The sequence below is a fragment of the Columba livia genome, chromosome 6 (genome assembly GCF_036013475.1).
Source record: "Columba livia isolate bColLiv1 breed racing homer chromosome 6, bColLiv1.pat.W.v2, whole genome shotgun sequence".
Classification (NCBI taxonomy): domain Eukaryota; kingdom Metazoa; phylum Chordata; class Aves; order Columbiformes; family Columbidae; genus Columba; species Columba livia.
The window spans coordinates 34,635,319-34,657,717 of NC_088607.1; the positions used below are offsets into that span (position 1 = coordinate 34,635,319).

Consider the following 22,399-nt stretch of genomic DNA (forward strand, 5'->3'; position numbering starts at 1 on the left):
ACAGTTTTTTCATGGCCAACTTTCTGGTTTAGGTGTCAGCTGCAAATTGTTCCAGTAAATGGTTCAGTGATTTGTGATTTGTTGCCCAATGTCTGCCATACGTAAGGGCTCAGTGTGCCAACTGTGGTAGCGCTGTGACCCCTCCATCCTCCTTTTGTCCGAATGAACATTTTAAGCAGGTGGAGATGTGGGAAAAGGATTGCATTTGATGTTTATAGGGTGGCCTGTTCACATGGTGATGTTTGCAGCGAGACGCTTTGCAGGGACGCGTGCGGGTGGAGCTGTTATCTTGTGCGGGTTGCTGGCAGCAGGTGACGTGGGCAGGCTTGTGCGAGCTGGCTGGTTGTGGAGCCCGGGGCGTGCGGGGCTCCTGGTCCCAGGCAGCGTTTTCGGAGGGGGCCAGTACCTGCTGGCAGAGCGGTTCCCTTGGCTTGGGGCAGATGCTGCAGGCTGCCCGCGACAGCAGGGGAGTCCACTGGTTCCAGGGGGAGCCGGGGCTTCCTGGGGAGCTTCACCAGCAGACCCGCGGTGCCTCCCGCCTCTGTGCCCCGGGGGACCCCGTTTGTTGCACAGACCGCCCGGCCGCGTCCGACGCTTCGCTGCCTGTGCACACGTGCGGGCGCGCGCACGCACACGTGCGCCTCTGCACGTGCGCGGGGGCCGCGGCCTCGCCTGACCCCGCGCGGGGGCCGCGGCCTCGGCGGAGCCCGCGCGCGCCGGGCTGTGCACGCGCCTGTGCGCGGCGGCGCGGCGCCGGCTCCGCGTCCGCCCTGCGCAGCAACTCCGTGCCGTTTCTTGCCGGCGGCCGCCGCGGCGCCCGCACAGGAGCCCCTTTGTTTGCGCGGGGCCGGCGGGAGCGCGGGAGGAGGCCGGGGGGGCGGTGGGGGGGAGGACGCGCCGCGCGCTGCGGGTCTCAGCCGCCCCCCATTGGCTGGGGGCCCGGCCCGTGGCTCCTCGCGCCGGCAGGCGTGCGCGCGTGCGGGGCAGGCGGGGGGCGGGGCGCGGCGCGCGCGGCCGCCCGCAAGCCGCACGAGGCTCGCGCCCGCGACGCCGCCTGGAGGAGGGAGGGCGCCGCTGCGGCAGGAAGCAAGATGGCGGCCCGGGGGGCGCCGCTGTGAGGAATGCGGGGCGGCAGCGGGGCCGGCTCCTGGGGGCGGCGGGGCCTCTCCCCTCGGCCCTCTCTGTGTGGCGGGGTGGCGGCAGAGGGGCCGCGTAGAGCCGCCGGCCGCCCGCTGAAGTGCCGCAAGTAAAGCATTCTGGGTATTTGAGCAATATTGCAGTTCGATAATAAAAAATCGGAGGTGTCTGCCTTTGTGACCACAACTTATTCTGCAATTTGATGTTTTTTTAGGTTCTAACTGAAAACAAAAGGCCTCAGAGGAGGAAGCAAAGAGTTTTGAAGGTAACCAATGATTGCTTTAATGTTTATCTCCTCCTGTTTTAAGCAGCATTTTCTTGTCATGTAGCTGAGGAAGCCAAAGGGTTAAACCTCTGGGAAGAGGCGCTTTCCAGCTATTCAGGAGACTGGCTAATTTTAAAAGCACAGAACATGTTAACATGTTCTTTTTTTTCTTCCTCTTTCTCTCCAGCATGTTGTATACATATTTAAATCTTTCTGCACAAGTCTGCAGACCAAAAGTTTGGTTTCCATTGCATTGAAGATTCACTTTTAATTTCCTCTATTCCTAGTTTCTTACTTTCAAAGGTAACAGTTGAATCTTGGTGGGGCTTTTAGTATACAGATTTTATGATGTCTGAAATTTCATGTGAGAAGTCAATGTTGTAATGCAAATCAAACAAATAGAAGTGGAAATTTTATGCATATGTTACTGTAGTTTTGATTTCTTTTTTCCTTTGAACTTTAGAACACTTCAAGTGAAACTGAAAATCTGTAAGTTTACACCAGCCTTCAGTTTCACGTGGTAACAGGTTTCTTCCAGGTTTTTAAGATGGCTATCTTTCATGGTAACAAAAGATTGGTGTTTCAAATGGAAATGCTTTGGGTTTTAGAGCAAAATACAGACCTGCTACACTCATTAAAAAAAAAAAAGTAACTGGTAGCACATGGGTATTGCATCTTTTGTTTAGTCTTAGAATATTTTGAATAGGAGTTATTAATTGTGTTGCAAACTGACGTGTTAGAGGGTGGATGGTGTGTGTAACATGAAGCTAAGAAAAATGAGAAAAAATGTGTTCTTAAACTATGTTGAACTATTATGTTTTTTCTAGCTAAATGTAATACAAGGTAGTTTAGTATTGTTTCAGTACCTTAAAATTTCACAAGTTCTTTGACAATAGTGGATTTCGTAAACGCTGAACATAGTGTAATTTTATTTGAAAACTTTCCAGTTTCTTATCAGTTTTGTCATCACTGTTATTCATTACGGAAACTTACTTAAAAGAGTTAGAGTTTTGTAAGACAATGCAGATTTAAAAGTTAGAGTTGGGCAAGGAGCAGATAACCTGTTTGACTTGCAAGTACAACCAACCTCAGGGGTGTCTGTCTTTTCATGTGTGAGTAGTAGTTCAAACCAGCTCCCTGTGTGCTAACAGTAATTGCCATTGTACAACGCTAGCAAGTGTGTTTTTTTTTCCTTGCATCAAATAAATAAATTAATTAAAAATTAGCATTTGTCATTAAATCATGGATATACTTCTAACTATTCATTTTAATTACAGCTGCTTTTGTAACAGCGTGCAGGTGTAGTTTAAAACTTGTGTTCTTTCTCTGTGTTGTGTGGATTGGTTGATAGTAGTGTGCAAAATGACTGTGAGTAGTTTATTTTTGTAACATGTAATTGGTATGACACCTGTCAAAGTGTGAAAAATGTTTTTTTTGGGAGTTGGTAGCTGGATATGTTGTACCAGTCATCTGTCCGCAATGGGGGTTCATGGTAGGTCTTAAGTTTTCTCTTTGAGTTCATTTTGCCAGGGTTTGTGGTTTGATGGCAGAGCAGGTTGCAATTTAATATGATGCTGTTGTTCCTCTGCTTCCCAAAAAGCCTTCTGCAGAGGTTTTTTCCCTTGGCTCTTAAATGGAAAAGGGTTTTCTGCTTTTGTGTGTGTGCGTACTATCCTATGTTAGTCATTGGACTTGTGTTGGTCTGTGGTATGACTTCTGCTTTGTTGAATTGATTCTGCAACATTTCTTCTTTGGTTTTAGATATTATTTGTGTTTTCTAGTATTTATTTTTTGGTGCTGAAGTGTTTTCCGTAAGAGTTTGTTTGCATCCACCAAGTAAGGCGTGGTACATCTGAAGGTATCTCATGAAATGTCTGGGTTTGGGTTGGTGGGGATTTTCTTTGGTTTTGGAGGGGAGGAGGGAGGTTGGTCGTTTTGAGTTGTGTCGCAGTGCCCTGTTACCTGCAGTAAACTTAAAAAAAAAGCTACATAATTTGTAGACTTTTTTACAAGGCCATTTTTAGAAATACGACATTCTGGTATGTTGACTTTCTTAACCTGGCTTCTCTTGTTGATGGGACTGCTACGTAAAGTGGAATTGTTATATCTCTTGACTTATAACTTTAACATTTGGTTTAATGATCAGGAATGATTGAGGGCATCTGACCAGTGAGACTTTTGAAGTTTTAACAGAATAATTTTTTCTTTGTATTTTGCTTCAAATAGCATTGTAATTTTTTTTTTTTTTTTTTCCTTCCAGTAATACATAGAATTAGTGTTTTTCTCATTCTCTTAAGTAGATGCACATTTATTTACTTGGAGGGCTAGCACTCTTTCTAACTGTTCTTCTTAGGACCAGCATGCTTTCTAATTCTTCTGTGTAGGGTGAAAATAAGTAGTGCTTTCCTGTTGAAAACAGATTGGACAGATATAAAAATTAAAATTAAAAGTGATATATACTATTATACTCTACCTTTCATTTACTATCTGTCATTTTCCACACTTGTGTTTTAGTGCTTCTTTCTGGTTATTGTAGGAGGAGTCACTTAGGAAATTCTTCTGCAGCATAAATACTGTATTAGGTTCCCCATGTTTATTTTGAAAGAACATCTGAAATATTAATCACTTCTAGCAAGCAAATGCTCATTGAATACAGAGTCTTTGTGAGTTCATAGTAATGGATACTAAGGAAGGAATGTACTCATGGTTTTTCTTACCGCTTGTGTTTTCTCTAGTTAAGCAGACACTTCTTTAATTTTATTCTTGATAATGGAAAGTCCTTATAGAAGGGATTCATGTCTGCATTTCAAAAGGCATATTATACCCCCTTCCTCACTTACTATCATTTTCCTTTTGGCCATTCAGCAGTGTTTTCACTTGGTTTGGGCAGCGCACTGCACCTCTCCTCAACACTGGGGAGAAGTTTGCAGTCATGTGCAGGTTTATTAACACAAAACTCAGGAGAATGGGACAGCTGAACATGATATTGTCAGGGAAATGTACAGTTATCAGGTTTAGACAGCAGTGGCACCAGTGAGGAAACCTCCCACAGATCAGGTACGGCTTGAGAAGGACACTCTGTGATCTTTCTAGTGGGTGCTGTGAGGTCAAGGGTGCTGTTTGGGTGCCTGCAGATGTTTGCTGCATTGATGGAGATTTAAAAAAAAAAAAAAAGAAAAAGGAACAGACTGTGAGAGAGATCCAGAATAATATATGCAGTGCTAAGTGAGTATTATAGCTGCACGCACATTCTTTGTTCTCTGACTGATTCTGTTTGCGTGTTTATGCATAAACACTATAATGGTGATGGTGTGTGGCCAGTGAAGTGCCAGTGGTGCCTGCTAACTCTGTAAAATTGTTCAGTTTAAGCCAAACGAAAGCCAGAGATGACTCAGTATCTAGAACTGTTGGTTTGTTTATGAACATCATATTAGAAACCCTGAAAGTTTCGTTTCCATCAAAGCTACAAATATATACTTGAACACTCTCCTAATTTTACTCCTCTGCACATACAAAGCATAGTTTTTTTTCAAAAACAACTTGAAAATACAAAGTTAGTTTGACAGACCTGCCCTTTTATGATGCCATTTTAGTTCTGCTGCTTAAGGAAATTAAAAATACACCTTTTTTTTCAAGATCATATATATGTTAATAAGAGTTAAACTAACTGCTACTGTTCATGACAATGCTTTGAGTGAGCATGGATTTAACTGAATTTGAAATCTATTCTAAATTATGATGGATATTTTTAGTGCAAAATATCTGCCAGAATATTTAGCTGGAATAAATTAAATTTTATTACTTTTTCCCCCCACTTTTAAAATAAGATATGAGCCAGTTAATGGATGGAATTGCAGTGCAGTGGAATTGTACAGAGGAAGAAGACAGAACAGTGTTAATACATTGGAAAGGATGTTGTCCAGACAGTAGTTATCTTATTCTTTGTGTTTTTGAGGGGACATTATCATCTTGGGGTGTATTTATTCAGTAAATACACCTTAAAATTGCTTTGAGTACTGGTTGAAAGTGTCTGCCTGTTTCTTAACATGCCTTTTTGCTCCCTTTTATTGATAAGGAGAGTTTATTTTTGGTATGTGAGTAGCCTACATAAACTTTTAAAAATAAGTAACTTACCTGTTAACTTAGTTTAAAAAAAAAAATCTGTGTTTTTTTTTTTTAAAGAAATGTTCTTCTAATTTTGACTTTTCAAGCTAGGTGTGTGTCTGTCTAAATGGGATTCAATTTTTTTTTTGTTCTTGATAGGTTCATGCACCCCACTTGATGTGAGCAGGCATGATCAGGGCTGTAATGTAGTTGCATGCTTCCACATGCAAACTTTCCAGCACTTCCACAAGAATGCGCTCACGTGAACATAAGAAGCACTCCTGTATTTTGTTTGTACGGTACTGCTGAGACTACTCATGTATGTAGACATTTTTTTAATGGGCTTGTAACAAAGAAGGCTGTTGTAAATGGTCTGTAAATTATTAATCTTACTCTAGTAATTTTCTAGTCCTTAATTTTTCCAGCCGGTTTCTGGGGGAGTTGAAGCCTCTCCCTTGTCAACTTTTTCCTGCGATAGGATGCAGAAATGCTCCCTCGCTTCAGTGCTGCTCCCTCTCCCGTCCACCACCTCCTCCTCAGGACCCCGTGCTGCTTCCTCAACAAGATTTTTATATTTAGTGTTACTGAGTACAAGGAAGTTAGTTTAGCGGATAGTACTGCAGCAGACTTCCACATTGACATTAGTAGGAGCCTCACCTATGTAGAGACCAAAAGATTTAATTCCTACTAAAATAAATTTGTAATTATAGGATTTTGCTTAGGAGGTAAGAAGAATCCATGCATTCTTACAAAGGTGTTTTCTTTTTACATGTCAAATACATGGAACTTAACCAATATCAAGAAAAAAGAAAACAGGAATTATGTATAAGGAACTAACAACAATCACTTTTCATTAACCTATGTAGAATTAGTGTATAGAATATATTTGGCTGTCCTTGTCCTAACAGCTTTAATGTTAAGCCTTTTGGAATATTTGGATTTTTCAAGGCTGACTTAAAATTGAGTGGTTTGTGTCTTGACTCTTGACTGAATTCCTTTTTTAATCAGTGTTTTGTTGGTGTTGTCTGTATTATATCATAATTTGATACTCTGTAGTAGATTGATGCTATACATTTAATTTACCTAAAATATAAGTTTTGCTGAACTTGTGAATAAGAGGAAAAATTTCTGTGTATTTAAAAGTGTAAAGCATTTTCTTTTGTGACATACGGTCACTGTCTGAATTGTGCCGTGCAAACACCAGTGTTGCAGTGCTGCTCCAGGACAGTGTTGCTGTGATTCCAGTATGGGAGTGAGAGTTGGTGCTCCTGTGGAGAGAAAGTGGAAGTTACATACAGTGTGAATTCCACTTTGAGCTTTATTTAAAACCATAGGTGTGCTAGCTCTAGTAGAGACAGAAGAGAAACATCGCTTGCCCTTTTATAGGCTTTTTTTTTTTTTTTCCTCATGAAAACAAGCAAAACATAGAGATGCAAAATCCTCAATACTGCTGCAGCCTTGCAGCTTGATGGCTTAAGTAATCAGCATGACTGTTTTTCTTTCTTTTATCTGATTTACCTTTAGCTGTTCCTCTGACATACCTGTCCACAACTTTTCTATTGCTAAAGAGTAGTAGTTATTCCTTTCAGTCTTGTGGCTCCTCATCAGCTTTAAGACCAGGCTAGAATATACCCATAATATATAGATGTTTAAATTTGTTACAATGTGTATTTGGGACCTGTGCTGATATTTCAGAGTGAGGGACAAATGGGGCATATATGTGTGTGAGGGCTGGTTAGCGCTGTTAACTTACGGTGGTGTGTGTATCTGAGAGCAGCGACCAGTATGTAGCAACTTGTAAATAATATAGCTGGTTGTGCAACATATGGTTAGACACTTAAACTGGGCCCTAAATTAAGGAGTTTAGTATCTTCCTGATTAGATTATAGGACTGGCAATGTTATGTGATTACCTTAGCAGTTCAGATCTTTTCTGCACTGGAACTGAAGGAAAATTATTAACTTATCAGTTTGCTTCACATCCTGAGAGGTAAGGCTGTATCAGTGTATTGGGGTTAAGGATCGTGTTTTAGAAATACTTCAAAGAACTTGAATTTAAAAATTCCCGTGCATGAAAAGTGCACCAAAGCACCCAACAACATGCTTAAAAGATTCTTTACTTTTCTCTGTCCCACTGCAAGAATGTGCACCATAGTTCCAGTCCAGACTTCTCTGGCCTCATCTTAAAGTCATTGACTCCTATTATACTTTTGTCTGCTAGAACAAGGAGCCTTCTGTTATCAGCTTTCTCTTCCACATAGCCACAGTTTGTGGCTTTTCAATTTACTTTGGTAAATTGCAGAGCGGAGAGTGAACTTGAGGTTTTCACTTCAAGATGTTTCAATCCTTTGTCGTTCTCATGGTCTTCCAAGCCCTCTCCAGCATATCAATGTCTTACTTGAATTGGGTATGCCAGAACTGGATGCTTTATTCCACTAGCATGTGCAAAGGTGCCAAGTACAGGATAGAAAACAGCCCATCTTTTCCTAATTATATTGTTATTTATGCTCCCAAGAATCTCACTAACTGTTTTGGCCATGAAGTTACAATAGGAGTTTCTATACTTACTGCAGAGTTGATTATTGACCATGTTAATATCCTCCTGAAAGGCACTGCTTTCTAAAATGGAAACTTGCGTTTTGGAAATATAGTTCTCTTTGCTTTACAATGTCATGTTTAGCTGTACTGAAATGTGTGTGGTGCAGCTGGCTTGCCAGTTGATTTAGGAAACATCATGTCATATGTTTTAGTTATTTGCTCTTTTTCTATTGGTATTTCACTGTTCTTTAGCATCACTGCTCAAAATGCTATGTATAGCTGTGATCTATTTCCTGAAGACCCCATTACAAACTCTGGTGATTCCTCCTTTACAGTTAAGGGCCGGGCAGTGTTTTCTTAATCCTGTGGTGATGGTGTCATAAATGAGTAGACCACAAGACACAAACTAGGTGGTTAAATTTGAAGACTGAATTTCTTTCATCTCTGTATTAGAGTTAAAAATTAGGGAAAGGTTGTGTTATGGAATACATGTTGCTGCTGATTGTATCATTTCTCTTTTGTGGCTTTTATTGAGTGTTGTATTTTCCAGAGCTGCCAATGTCTCTTTGAGTGCTTGGTTTTAGTGTTGAAGACAAATTGTAAATTCAAAACACCAGTGAAAAAAAAAAAAACCAAACCCAAACAAAGCAAAAACCACCAAGCACTATGCTAGTTTGTTTGCTTCTGTGCCAGAAAAAGTGCTGTAATGTTTGGGGTTATTTTCTTTGTGAACACATCCACTTGTTGGGTGCCTGTGTGAGAGAACAGGGTGTCCTTCTCTATTTTTTCTTGCTCCTGTTTGTAGCTTTCACAACCTAGAGCACAGAGATGTTGGAAACAATTATTTGAGTTTGTGACTGAAAGCACCTGTGTCCAAGTAGTAATCCAATAAATACACTTCTCTGGGGGTGAAAATTTGAAGCCTTTAGAGACAGAATTCATATATTATAGCTTTTGGTTTTGTTAGTAAGTGCATCCTTTAGGGTCTGATACAGTAGATCCTCTTTGTAAGTGATCTCACTGAAGTTGTTTCACGAGGTGGGCAGGAGGACTGTGGTAATGGTGTAGAAGAGAAGATGAAGAGAAGAAATTCCCTATGGAGAGACAAGATAAGGAACTTTTCTGGTGGGTGAGCTGCCTGGTGTTTGAAGAACACAGCAAAGAGGATATAGTTAGAGATGAAACTGAGAGGGAGAGAGCTAAGCTGTAGTTTGGAGAATGTTCTTTGCTGGTGTCGCTACAGATATATATATAAAAAAAAATACTATCAACAAGAGCATACTTTTTAGCTGTTGTAACATCCACTGTGAAATTTTACCTGCTGTGATGCTCAAGTTGGTGGCTTTGGTGGATTTGATACTCGGGAGCAGGGGAGTTGAGAGGGAGGGGGATCCCAACAGGAAGGCCTGGGTGTCATGAGTGATCTCTGCCGTGTGTCCCAGGTCACATCATTTTCTCCATGTTTGCAGAACCTTTTGTTCCTCTGAGTTTTGGTATAAACCAGCCTCTCTACTGAAACTTGTCTACATCATTTTGAAAAGAGTAGAAGTTTTGATTTCAGTAGGTTCTAAAATGCAGAATTATTACCTGTCCTGTCCCTCAGTCCCATCTGTGGACACTGTTCTCTTGAGAAACCAAGTATCTTATATACGCAGGCTGTGTTACATTAATAAAGGGCCCCAATCTGTTTGTCTGCACAAAGACCTATAGAAAATGTGCCTTACCTGAGCCGCTGTAGAAGTGCAGTATTCTAAGAGTACTAAGAGACTGTTTTGTGTGTGACGGTAATTGCTTTCTCCCTCTGCTGAGGTTCCTGGGAACATGCCCCAGGTCGCAGCTTGGCCTGGCCCCTGCTCGGCTGCTCTGCTCTCTGCTGCAGCCTGCTTGGAAACCCTGCCTGGGCAGCAGCTTACAGCACGGTGCTGTTGTCTGTAGTACGGGAGTCAAACATGAAGCAGTACAGTCTTAAATAGTTAATCCTCAAATGTATTATCTTCATTCGTTTGGGAATGCACAAAAACTTGGCTGTACCTAGGACGTGACGTGTGCTTCCCACAGCTTCCCACCTTGCATTCATCTCTGCATTATCCAGTGCGTGGCTTTCTATGTAGCACTCAGCATATGCAACTGTTTCTCCACACCTGTGCTTCTTGTCTCCCTATCTCCTGTCCATACTTTATCTCCTTATCCCTGTATGTTGGTCCTGTACAGTGAAAGTCCTTGATTCCGCTGCATTTCTGTGTGCCCTGGGTCAGAGATGCTAGGGAATAAATTGCACAGGAGTAAAATTGCTGCTGGTTATCTGCTTTCCTATCTCTTGGTGGAGCAGTGACATCTGACAGTTGGACTGTGAATAAAACACCCCGTTTGAATATTAGATGAAGTATGTTTGGGGTTTTTTTCCAGTGTTTCTTGAAAGAAAACTTGTGTTGCAATATTTGAGCTCTGAGGAGCTGCCAGCTCTGTGCCAATGTGGAAGGGCATGTGGGGCTGGCTACGTGGCTGCAGATGCTGCAGCAGGATCCAAACTTACCCATTGCACTGTGGTGGAAAAGAAATGCAACGTGCAAGTGCTTCTCACCCACTCGTCCTTTTAGGTTGACGGATGTTGTGACCTTGGAAGAACTGCATTTCGGGTCATCCTGGTGCAAGCATTTTTTGATCTGTTGAGAACTGCATTCTTGTGGGGACCTGGGCAGAATCCTGCAGAGAGAACTATTTAGGGGGATGTGACATTGGTTATCATGTACCTTGTCATGACTTGCTCCCAGAGTCATTTTATCAGTATCAATCTAGGCATGATCTGTTATTTCTGGTTTATGGGAGTGATTTTTTCTGGTTGTGTCCCTTAGTACAATATGTGTTGTTGCCACCTATAGAGGTTTGAAACAAGAGACAAACCTGCTCTCTGTTGTACAGAAGATATGAAAGTGTCTTTAGGGTGGCTTTAGCATTATATTTTGATTGTGAATTGATGTGCTCTTTGTATTATCTCAGAGGCAACTTGCATTAAAAGAAAAATTAATACTGCAGTCTGACCCTTTTCAGAATGAAATTATGTGCTTTTCATGTGTGCCGGAAGTATTAGCTAACAGAGTGAACTGGTGTGTGTGTATATTTAAGAGATGTCTGGTTGAAGTTTAATAAAGCAATGGCTACAGCAGACTGTACTCAACGGTTCCTCTCCTAATAGCACTAACTACTGCAGAGTCTAAGCTCGAGCATGATGTGTTAATGTTTTATGTCTCTGGATAGAGTAATGCTCTCCTTAATGAGCAAGAGAATAAATCACTTTTATTGATCTGGTTTATCCTTCACCTTTTCATTACACTTGTGTAAAAGCTTTAAAACTCAATCAGATCAGACTTGAGTGCTCAGCTTCCAGGAATTCTAAGACTCTTGCTTGGAATTTCGAGTCCTGATTCAGGACTTGAAGGTAGGTTGCTCCTAGGTTATTCAGCTGCAAAAGGTTTTTGCTGAGCTGTTATTTTTGGTCTACTGGACTTACATTGAGAAGAATCAAATGAGCTCTGCCCCTGCTAGTATGTCTGCATTTCTTCTTGTGTTGAGAAACAACAACTTCACCTGTTAAACAGAAAAGGCCACTGGAAAGACTAGTAACAGGAAAGAAAAGGATATTTTTTTAGAATTAATTGCAGCTCAGTAACATAAGAGAAAAAGCATAATGCTCAAAAGCAAGAAAGTTTGATTTAAAAAAATATATATCTGATTTAATGATATTTATTCTTTGTGTGGAAAAATAAAATACCCTGTTAACCACAGACCTGCTTAACCACTGTCGTAGATTCCTTAGACATTGCTCAGTGTTCCCCTGGGTCTGTGGATCATTGATTGAAAGTCACCAGGAACCAGGGAGTTCAGGCTCACAGACCATTAGTCAGTATCTATGTGTAATGAAAAAGCGTTAAATAAGGTATCTTTTTTTCTTAATGTGATTTCCATAGGTTTGATTTAGCTGCAGAGGTGCTGGACATGTTTTTACATAGCATTTCCATGACAGTTTGTGGTGCCTCTCATAGCATCTAGGATGTGCTATGGATTCCCAGGTTGTTTTTTTTGGGAATCAGTTGCAAGGTGAACACTCGGCTCCAGATGGAGTTGGGTCCATATGCCTTGTTTTGCCTGGGGGTATCTGGCAATTCCATCCCCATCGTTATGATTAATCATAAATCTGTCTTGCATTTCTTCTTCAGAGTTATTTTCTCAGAGAAGTTCGTGCACTTCAGTTGATGTGACCACAAAACCATGGCTGATTGTTTTATATTAAATGGGGTGCTATTTTCTGGGAACTTCTAAGATGTACTGTGCCAGTGTATGGTTAATTAACCAGTTGTATTGCTTATATCTGGTTTGAAAAACAGTACTGGTTTTCTTGCTAAGTAGAGCTTAAGGCTATGGATCATTTAAATATCTCTTAGATGTTCCAGTAGGAACATAGGAATAGGTCTATTGTGACTTATAATTATTTTTAAAATAAATAAAAATAAAATCTGATTAACATAATAAAAATTGGCTTCCTGCCTTTATTCATGTTTCTGCTGGAGTTCCTCCCTTTTTTTCAACCTAAGTTGCATAACTTACTTTGTATCCATAATACTATCTTAAGACCTATATACATATTGTTTCCAGGACACAGTATTCTGATGCTGTCTAGATTTTGATATTGTTTCAACCACATGAATTGTATAATAGCAGGGAAGATGAAGAATATATTTAACCAAATATTAGAATTTAGAGTTTACTAAGATGCTGTTAAGGATTGCTTACATGAAACTGTTGGTTACCATCTAAATACAGAAGCTGAACAGTGTTTAGTGGTTAACTTTGAGGTGAGCTAAAGTTACTTGGCTTACTATCCATTTTGGCTTAGGTTTTGTCATTTTTAAAAAAACCTTCAAGCTAAGCCTGAAAAACAGCAATTCTTGCTAGAATGTCCAACTGAGTGTTGTATCAGTTTATTGGTTTAGCCAAATTGATGTATTTATACCAAGTTGCTACCAAACTGTCTGTGGTATGAGCTATTCAGTTTCAGTGCTTTGAACTCAAGGGACAGTTTCATTTGCTTACACAAATTCCTTAAAAATTCAGTCTTTAGGTCGGATTCTAAATGCTAAGGTCTCTTATCTGTTCATTCATTTCTTTAGTCTTCCCATGACCACCATGAACATGTATGTGTGCTTTCTTCCTCTGCCCCCTCAACGGTGGGGAAAAGTAGCTATAAATATGGGTAGGTCTTTAGGCTTCATGGGTTTTCATGACTTCCTGTTTTTTTTTTTCCAGTGTCTGTGCCTGTGCTTAATTAGGATATTCCTCGTTAACTGTCAGAGTAGGGTTTAATTGCTGTAAATCTTATGCTTATTTTTAATGCTTTTGAACAGCTGTTACAACAATTTATTATTCTTATTTTGTAGGCAAATTTAGAAAACAAACCAGTAAATGGCCGCAGACCAGAACTCATGGAATGCAGTATATGTGGTCATGGTGAAAAATACAGGGTGAAAACAAACCAAACAATACCCGTTGAAAATGTGCAGTCTAAGGAGAAAGAAAGAATGACAGGCTTAGAAGCTGAGAAGTGGACACATAACGAGAAGCCATATTTTGGTGTCCATGTCAATGGAGATATCCATGGAACTGTGACAGGCAACGAACACTTGAAAAACACAGAAGACAGTGAAAGAGCAGTCTCTCCCAGTCAGTTAGCTGAGCCAAAAAAAGCATTTGCACAGACCATCAAAAATGGCATAAAAACCCTACATTATTCACCACCGGAAGCAGTTGCTTCACTGAAAAAAATATCTGTAGAGGAAAGGACGGATTTGACAAGCAACTCCCATATGCAATGGACGAAGGGTCCCAATCTGAATAATATAGTAAACACTCTGACGACTGTTGGTTGTGTTCACCCGGAAAAACAAGGAAATGTGTTAATGAAAGAGGAAAACTGCACTTGCAGCATCTTTGAGGACTCTAAGTCAGTTTTGCAGACGGGTTCCATGTTGGATCTGCAGGAAAGCTTGTGTTGTCCTCCAGTGCCTGAAGAGGAAGCACATGGGGGGAAGGACAGCTTTGAAGTACCTGATGCAGAGACACAGCATGAGGACTCTTCCCTCCAGCAGACTTTCTTGTCCCTGATTAAAAACAGAAATTTAACTGTAGAGCAGGTTGTAGCTATCGAAGCTTTAACACAGTTGTCCGAAGCCCCGCTAGAAACAACTTCACCAACTAAAACAGAAAGTACTGATTGTACACAAGAAACAACTTCCAACTTGCTCCATAGTTCTAAAAGGGAGATCTCATCCTCCTTCACATCTGCGTTAAAAGAAATCAAAGACACTTACTTACAGAATGAGCAACAGCTCTTGGCTCACTGCACTCACTCGCAGAAGCCGCTCCCTAATAAGGCAGTGTTGTACAATGGCCAAAGTTCAGTTTCTGAATCGCGTGATAAACCTGTCAGTCTGGCTGGTGAGATGTATACATTACAGCTGTCTTCGAGAGATACCAAAACTTTATCTGGCTTAACATCTAATGCAAAGTCATTTTCAGGATATACTGCCAAGAAAAATTATACTCATGATCCAGTTGCCCTTGCACGGTATTGCAATGCTTCATGTACTGCCCAGCAAACGAGTAACAAATTTGAGAGTCTTGGCCAGTTAGAGCAAAAGCCAGCCTGTAATGATTTGAACTTGGAAGGTAGTTCTTTGATTAAGGAAGGAGGAATTCACAGCCAGGATGAAGAGGATGTAGCTACACAACTAACTCAGCTTGCGGCACTGATTGAATCAAACCAGACAAATCCAGAGCAGAAGAATGACATAAAGGCATCGCTGCTTAATCTAATATCGCAAGAGAGGCAGCCAAAATATAACCAAGATGTGTTGCAGAAAAAAGAATCTGTGTTTTTTAGGCATAATTATAGTTCCTTACTGTTAAAGCAAAAACAGCCAACAAATAAAAAAGGAAATGCTGTACCATGGAAACCAAGACACAAAAAGAAGCCTCAAGAAGCACGCTATCAACAGAATAATCAAAACCAGCTAGAGCTGTTGTCATGCCAGCATAATGAGTTACAGGACATTTGGATATCATCGAAACTGCACAGCCTCGGTCAAACCGTGCCACAGGACTCCAGAATAGCTCCATCTGAAAAAAAATCTCCGAGAACCAAAGTACAGAGAGCACTGAATCAAAGTACTTTAGCATCACAAGAAAAAACTAGACTATTTCTCCCGCAAACACAGATAAAATTTCATAGATGTTTACCTGAGGTACCACAAGAGAAAAAAAGAGAGAAGTTTTTTGGCTGTGAAGTAGTGAATGAGCAAATCAAAGCTGCAGGCTCCGGTGACCCGCTAGGCATTGATCCACTGAAAAATGAAGCTGTTGCACGTAACCAGTACAGCGACCTGCCCTCCTGTAATCCTCTGGCTGTTTCGCAGTTGAAAACAGCATCCTTTTTGAACAGACCAAGTGAAAACCTACAGGTGTTTACAGAAAAATGCAATTCTCAGGTACAGCAAACAGCGAATGTCAGTCAGATGCATCCTTTGCCTCAAACTTTTAACCAGCTGAACCCGAGAGCTAACGAAGTGCGTAGTGAAGACAAAGCCTGCATTCAGCTGGGTGCTGTCAAACAACAAGCAGATCCCAAGTCACAGGTGCTGCCTGTTCCCCGCAGTGGGGCCCAGGTACCAGGTGCTGTTGAAGCTCTCAGGAACACGGAGTGTGCGGGCGAAGTGACAGTCCTGACGTCAACCAGTTTGGGTACTGACCACCCACAGAGCACAGGTGACTCAGGGTGTTCTCCAGCAAAAAACACACTCAGCAGTTTTCTTGAATCGCCTATGAAGTTCCTTGATACCCCTACAAAAAATTTAATAGATACACCTACAAAAAAAGGACAATCTGAATTGCCAACTTGTGACTGTGTTGGTAAGTCTTTTTGTGAACTTTTGACTGTGCCTTTCAGAGGGAGGTGTGTTCCTGTTGCTGCCTTCAATGTGGGGAAGTGTACTTGACACTTTGTTGCAGAAGGATCAGTGTTTCACTGTTAGGAAATGGGAGGAAATTATTTTTTCCCTTTCTGTGACTTACCTGGTGCTCTTTGGTCCTGCAATGCACAGCAGAAATGAGTGTTTTTGGTATTGTAACTGGCAGGTTTAAATTCTCTATTTCAATTTAAACCCAGGAGGAAAAGGTGTTTTTCTGCTTGTTGTTTGGTCATTGCTGACTTGAGCTCTTTGTGAATTTATCTGCAGTATATCAGATTGTGATTTTTCTGGCCTAGAAGTAGTTTATGTCTGAGATGGGCAAAAAATTCCCAGTATGTTGTCATTGTTAGATAAGCGGCAGGGCGTAGCTATGGGCGGTCTTGTTGCTGTCACTTTTGGTCCTGAGGACTCATGTGAGTTGGCCATGAAGAGCCCATGTCAAAGGCTTCTAGATGCCTCTCATCACAGAGAGCAAAGGGAAGGTGGAGTTCAGGTGAGGCCATGTACCTAATAATGGGCCTCACCGGATGAGATGTCAGACCAAACTCAGTATTGAGGGTTTTGCAGATACAGTTTGTTTGATGGTGTTAGACATGCTGTGTTTTCAGACTATCAAAGTGCACAGATGGAAAAACAAGTTAGAGGCTTAAATTGTACACAGGCAGATTGTTTCATCTTTGCTTTAATGTTCTGAAGCAACAGACTGCTAGTGAAGAGGCCTAGATTATGTTTTCTCTTCTGTAGTATTATATGACTAACAGTTGTGGGTTTTGGTTTTGTGGTGTGGTTTGTTTTTTTTTTTTCCCTCATTTCTCCTTTGTCTAAAATGAATTAATAATGTTTTCCTACCAACAAGGATATTTGGAATCTTAGTCAATACGTGCTAACTTCCGTAGTGAAAATTTGTAAAGAATGGAAAATATAACTACTATTAGGATTACTTTATAACATAAAGAAAAAATTCTAGCAGATTAATAGGAGGAAACAAGTACAAAATAATTTCGATGCCTCTGAGGTTAAAATATGTTATAGTCTTTATTCATTACATTTCAGGGTCAAATTTTATGTACTGTAATTTAATTTGGAAGATGTTTCTGTAAACCATTTCTAAGCTTACTTGTAGTGAGATAAATAAATTTTCTATGTGTCAACTTGATTTTCTCAACCTGCTTACAGAGCAAATTATAGAGAAAGATGAAGGCCCGTATTACACACACCTTGGGACAGGACCAAGTGTTGCTGCTGTGAGAGAAATAATGGAGAACAGGTGAGGAAAATGCAGCATTTAATGCTCACAGTATTTTTGACTGTCTAAACAGGAAAGAAGAGGAGCTGTAAAAAATAAGGTGCTGTGTTTAGCTTTGTTTTTCCAAACCTTTTGCAGTACTGATTTGCAAAGTGTTTTCCTGTTCAGATGTGCATGAGGAGAGCACTAGCATTTAAGCTCCAAACTCATGTGTATTTCCTGAGCACTTGCAGCTTTAGGGTTGAATTTCAAGTGCAGTGTGCTCTTCGGTGCCACTGAACTCAACAGGAAGGATGGAGATCAGCAGCTGGCAGAATTAGGTTTTCTGGGGTCCTACACACAAAGAAGCTGTGACAAACTGGATAGAAGGGTCACACTAGTGACTAAATACACTAGGATTTACATGCAGATAGCATTTGCTTCCCCAAATAATGCTTCCTTAGTGGTAGAAGCTTGTTATCAGAAGAGAGATATCCAAAATTACTCTTGCAAATGGGATTTTAAATTTAAAACGTTTTTTTTGACATTATAAATATTTTGTTTTCTTGCTTTATTGAAAATGTTTCCTGTTTTCATGTGGTCTTACAGCAGTTTGTTTCACTCCTGAACTTTTTTTAATGCAGGTATGGAGCAAAAGGAAGCGCTGTAAGAATAGAGGTAGTGGTTTATACAGGAAAGGAAGGAAAAAGCTCTCAGGGGTGTCCGATTGCCAAGTGGGTAAGTTTTTATGTTACAGCAGTAAAATTGTTTTGTGTGGTTTTTAAGTATCACATGACGTGCAGTCCTTGATCTTAAATATAATTGATTTTTAATGAAGATCTGGTTCTTCATTTAATTGATTTACAGGTCTGTCTGAATGATGAAGCTAAGGCAATTTTTTAAAATTTAGGATGTGGTGCTATATGTTATGCTGTGGTTTGAATGAGTGTGAAAGATAGGTGCTTAATAGAGCTGACAGAAATTGCCAAATCAAGGGTAAGAAGACCCTGTGACAGTATCCAAAGTTGGAGTGTTAAGTGAAATATATTATTGGGAAGTGTTGAAGAAAGACAAGAAGGGGATGGTTCCTTGGGAGAGTTAAAAAACTACCCACTACCATTTTTTAAAACGCTTCTCGGTTATATGAATACCAGAAGAAAAGAGTGTGGTGGGTGAGGAATTTCGATCTCATGCCATGGATTTAATTACTTTTTATAAGGTGTTTATAATGTTATGGTGACAGGTTTCACGAAAGTCTTGTCTCGCGTTGCTTCATAGGAGCCGGAAAATGAGGCAACACACAAGCTCCAGGAGAGAGCTTGGAATGAATTGATTGTCCTTAATCTTTGCTGAAACCACTGCAGGAGGTGAAAAGTAAACTGAGAATCTTGTAAACTGAGTTTTGGAAAACAATGGAAGAACTTAGTTGTTAATAAAAAATATTGCTGTACTTAGGAATTTCAGATTTGATTGAAAGAACGATCAACAGTACAGTTGGTAGACTAATGTTTGTAACTACATGACAAAAATAAGGTTATTACATATTGTACATAAATGGTATTGCCTGCTAAACATTTACTGCTTATGTTTGGAACACTCAAAATGTGTTTTTTATACTCGATACATAAACTACTTTTCAGAAAGAAATCCCATGTGTGTATGTTGCTTCAGCTAATATTTAATAACAAATCAGCATCCAAGAAATAAAGATGGTAAAACTGATCACAGAATCGACTGGGTTGGAAAAGACCTCAGAGATCATCGAGTCCAACCCTTGGTCCAACTCCAGTCCATTTACTAGATCATGGCACTAAGTGCCATGTTCAATCTCAGTTTAAAAACCTCCAGGGCCGGTGAGTCCAGCACCTCCCTGGGCAGCCATTCCAATGCCTGACCACTCTCTGTAAAGAATTTCTTTCTAATATCCAGCCTAAACTTCCCCTGGCAGAGTTTAAGCCCATGCCCCCTTGTCCTACTGCTGACTGCCTGGGAAAAGAGACCAATTCTCGCCTGGCTAGAACTTCCTTTCAGGTAGTTCTAGAGAATGATGAGGTCACCTCTAAGCCTCCTCTTCTCTAGACTAAACAAGCCCAGCTCCCTCAGCCTCTCCCCATAGGGCTTGTGTTCAAGTCCCTTCAGTCTTGTTGCTCTTCTCTGGAACCACTCCAGCACTTCAGTATGTTTTCTCAACAGAGGGGCCCAGAACTGAACACAATTCTCCAGGTGTGGCCTCCCCAATGCAGAGTACAGGGGAAGGATCACTGCCCTTGTCCTGCTGACCACGCTGGTTTGGATACAGGACAGGATACCGTTGGCCTTCTTGGCCACCTGGGCACACTGCTGGCTCATGTTGAGCTTCCTGTCAATTAGTACGCCCAGGTCCCTTTCTGCCGGAATGAATGTCTATGAATGATGTCATAAACAACGAACCCAAAAAGAATGGAATGATTTTTATGTGTTTCAACTAAATAAACCATTCAGTTTTAAGAGGACAGGAGTTAAAGATCTTATCTTAGAAACAGTTGTGAGCAGCTGAAAGAAAGAAGGCATTTAAGACGAACTCTTAACCTTGTTTTTTCTTTTTGCCAGTATCCACACACTGTCTTTTATGTAAAACAGAAATGGTAGAGTTTATTGTATATCTGTGTGGCTGTAGGTGTCGAACATGTGTGTGCAATGTGACAGCACTGGGATGCACAAAGAAAAGGCTGTTTTAAGGTATGGAGACCTGCTCTCCAGTTAGTTAGATTCTTCACGTTTCTATATGTAAAGTGTTTGCGAGAGGAAGCTTTAATGTTCATTTAACTTGAGTTCCAATCTTGTTTTATGCAGCAGTGACTTTTTTGTGTGCCAGTTCAGAGCTAAAGAGGATTAGTGCTTTTCCAAGTCTGCCAGTTGTTACAGTGTGACTGTTCAATAGAAGAGAGGGAAGGAAATAACTGAAATCTCCTGTAGAACTGTTTCATCATGTATAAAATCCACATTTGGGGTTGGTATTCTTAATGTGTTGCACTAGCTTTTCATTGACGATGCTAATTTTAATCCTTATAACAGAACATGTTTGACTACGACCAAAGAAACATAATTGTGAAATTTGTTTGAAAGCATATGGAAAAAGCTTGCTGTGCTCTCTGACAATTGCAGTCACAAGGCTCCGTCAGCTGCACAGAGACTATCACTTACTTGTTTACAGTGTACTGCGGAACAGACTTGTTTCTGCTGTGCAGATGGACATGCTGTTGCGCTCAGGGCTCCTGAGAGACTTGCTGGTGAGAGCACCACGATGGAGCTCTGAAATTACCATTGAATGTGTTTGTTGATCATATTGAACCATTTTTCCCAATTGATTTTGCCTGATTTCACTAGATAATTTTGTCTTAGTGATTCTTTAGACGCATTTCTAAGTTAGAGGAAGCTTTCTAAAATACCTGTGTCCTTACATACGTGTGTTAGTGACGGCATTTCATAACACTAATTCCCTCCTAAATTGCTTTTGCTTAAGCGGCCTCAAACATGGGCCTGGTGTGTTAAACATTTACTGAGACAGACTCCTTTCCTCAAAAGGAGCTGATGTTTTCATCCTTAGATTTCAGGTTACCATAAATTTGCATAATCATTTCTCTTTCAGTCTTCTTTTGAGAAAAAATAAACATCTGTCTCATCTGTATATTTTGATGTGTTATATTTTAGGGTGATACTTTGTCCCTCTGGATATGGACAAGAATTAGTTGAACCTAAATACTGTTAAGTAAATACCATCTGGGGTTTGAAACCTTATGATAATTGTATGTGTAAGGATTAGACTGACACCCACGTGAGCTAAACTGTGTGCAGTGAAGATGAGCAGCTTGCTATTTTTCTTGCTACATGCGGCAGTGAGGAGATTGCTTGACCTCTGGATTTTTTTGCATCAGAATTTGTATCTTGTAATTTTTTATGTCAAAATAGAATTAATAGAGTTTTGCCAGAGATTTCAAGTGTATGGATATCAGAGTAAGAGAAAACATAACTTACTGTTCTGTGACATATGCCAGGGTAAGTGTACTCTTCTTTAGTTTTTTGTTTGTGTTTGTTTGTTAGTTTGGCTGGTTTTTTTGGTCCAAGTTCATCGTACTTCTTCATAGTAAGTTAAAGAAAAAAACCTTTTGAATTACTGAAATTACCAATCTGTCCTTCTTAGTAGTTCAAAAGTTTCATATTACTGTGCGTACCCTATAACCAGCCAGTGGTAAGTGGCTTGACTCATCTTGGTCCCATTGTTTTATCAGTGCTTTAGCTGATAATGGATGTGCCCTGTTTTGGGTTTTTTGTTGTTGTTGGCTTTGGTTTTGTTTTTACCCTGCCTACAGTATGTCTGGTAAATTACAATTACCTCTATTTATGTGAAATGGTCTATGAATGTTTTAGTAGTTCACAAGTAATTCACTGTAGGCATCATCCTGCTGCACTGAAGTCAAAGGTATGACGTGTCACTGACCTTAGAGGATGCCAGTTTTGGGTCTTAACGTTTTCTGGATTAAACCCATTTCCTTTGAGTTCCTTCTCCTGGATTCAGTGGATGTTGGCTTGGATCAACTAAGTTGCCTTTGCTATCTGTTGTCTTCAGTTGCAATGTAATTTTTAAGGCCCCAGCTCCAAATACAGATGAGATAAGAAGCGATAAAGCCAGCCAGGTCTGGGCGGAGGTCCTGTCTCCAGCGCTGAGCAACAGCAGAAGGTTTAAGAGCCAGGGCTGTTGCCTCCCAGAAGACTTGGTTAGTTTCCAGTAATTCACAGCTCTGTGGCTTCCTGAGCTTGGAGGTGGCATATTTGTGTTCAGTTAGTTGCCTTTCATTAATCTGGCCATCTCTATTTCTTCTTTTCCTTCTTGTTCTCCTATGCTGGGAGTTGAAATGCTGGCATAATGTTTTCAGCCTTGTGCTTTATTCTCAGTAATTCCTAGCAGTTATTTTTTGCTTTTTCTCCATTGTAGAGCAGTGATTTTGCATTTTCATAGCACTTTCTATCACTGTGCCAGATCCTCATTCCTGCATGGTAATGGCCAGCTCCGAGGCCATCTCTAAAAATAGAGTTGTTTTCAGCATGTGCATTAAAGATGCACATCTACAGTGAA

At 40.6% G+C, this 22,399-nt stretch overlaps 1 protein-coding gene across 6 annotated transcripts in view; it reads left to right on the plus strand.

The window, feature by feature from the left end:
* TET1 (tet methylcytosine dioxygenase 1) overlaps positions 1-22,399 on the plus strand; it is a 66,137-nt gene that overhangs the window by 15,466 nt on the left and 28,272 nt on the right. For 4 of the 6 annotated variants that reach the window (XM_065067948.1, XM_065067951.1, XM_065067952.1 and 1 more), the window contains exons 3-6: positions 1,352-1,402; positions 13,476-16,002; positions 17,238-17,328; positions 17,931-18,024. In XM_065067948.1, the coding sequence (XP_064924020.1) occupies positions 1,352-1,402; positions 13,476-16,002; positions 17,238-17,328; positions 17,931-18,024 (2,763 nt within the window). The remainder of the gene's footprint in view (positions 1-1,351; positions 1,403-13,475; positions 16,003-17,237; positions 17,329-17,930; positions 18,025-22,399) is intronic. The other 2 variants (XM_065067950.1, XM_065067953.1) reach the window with 1 other exon arrangement.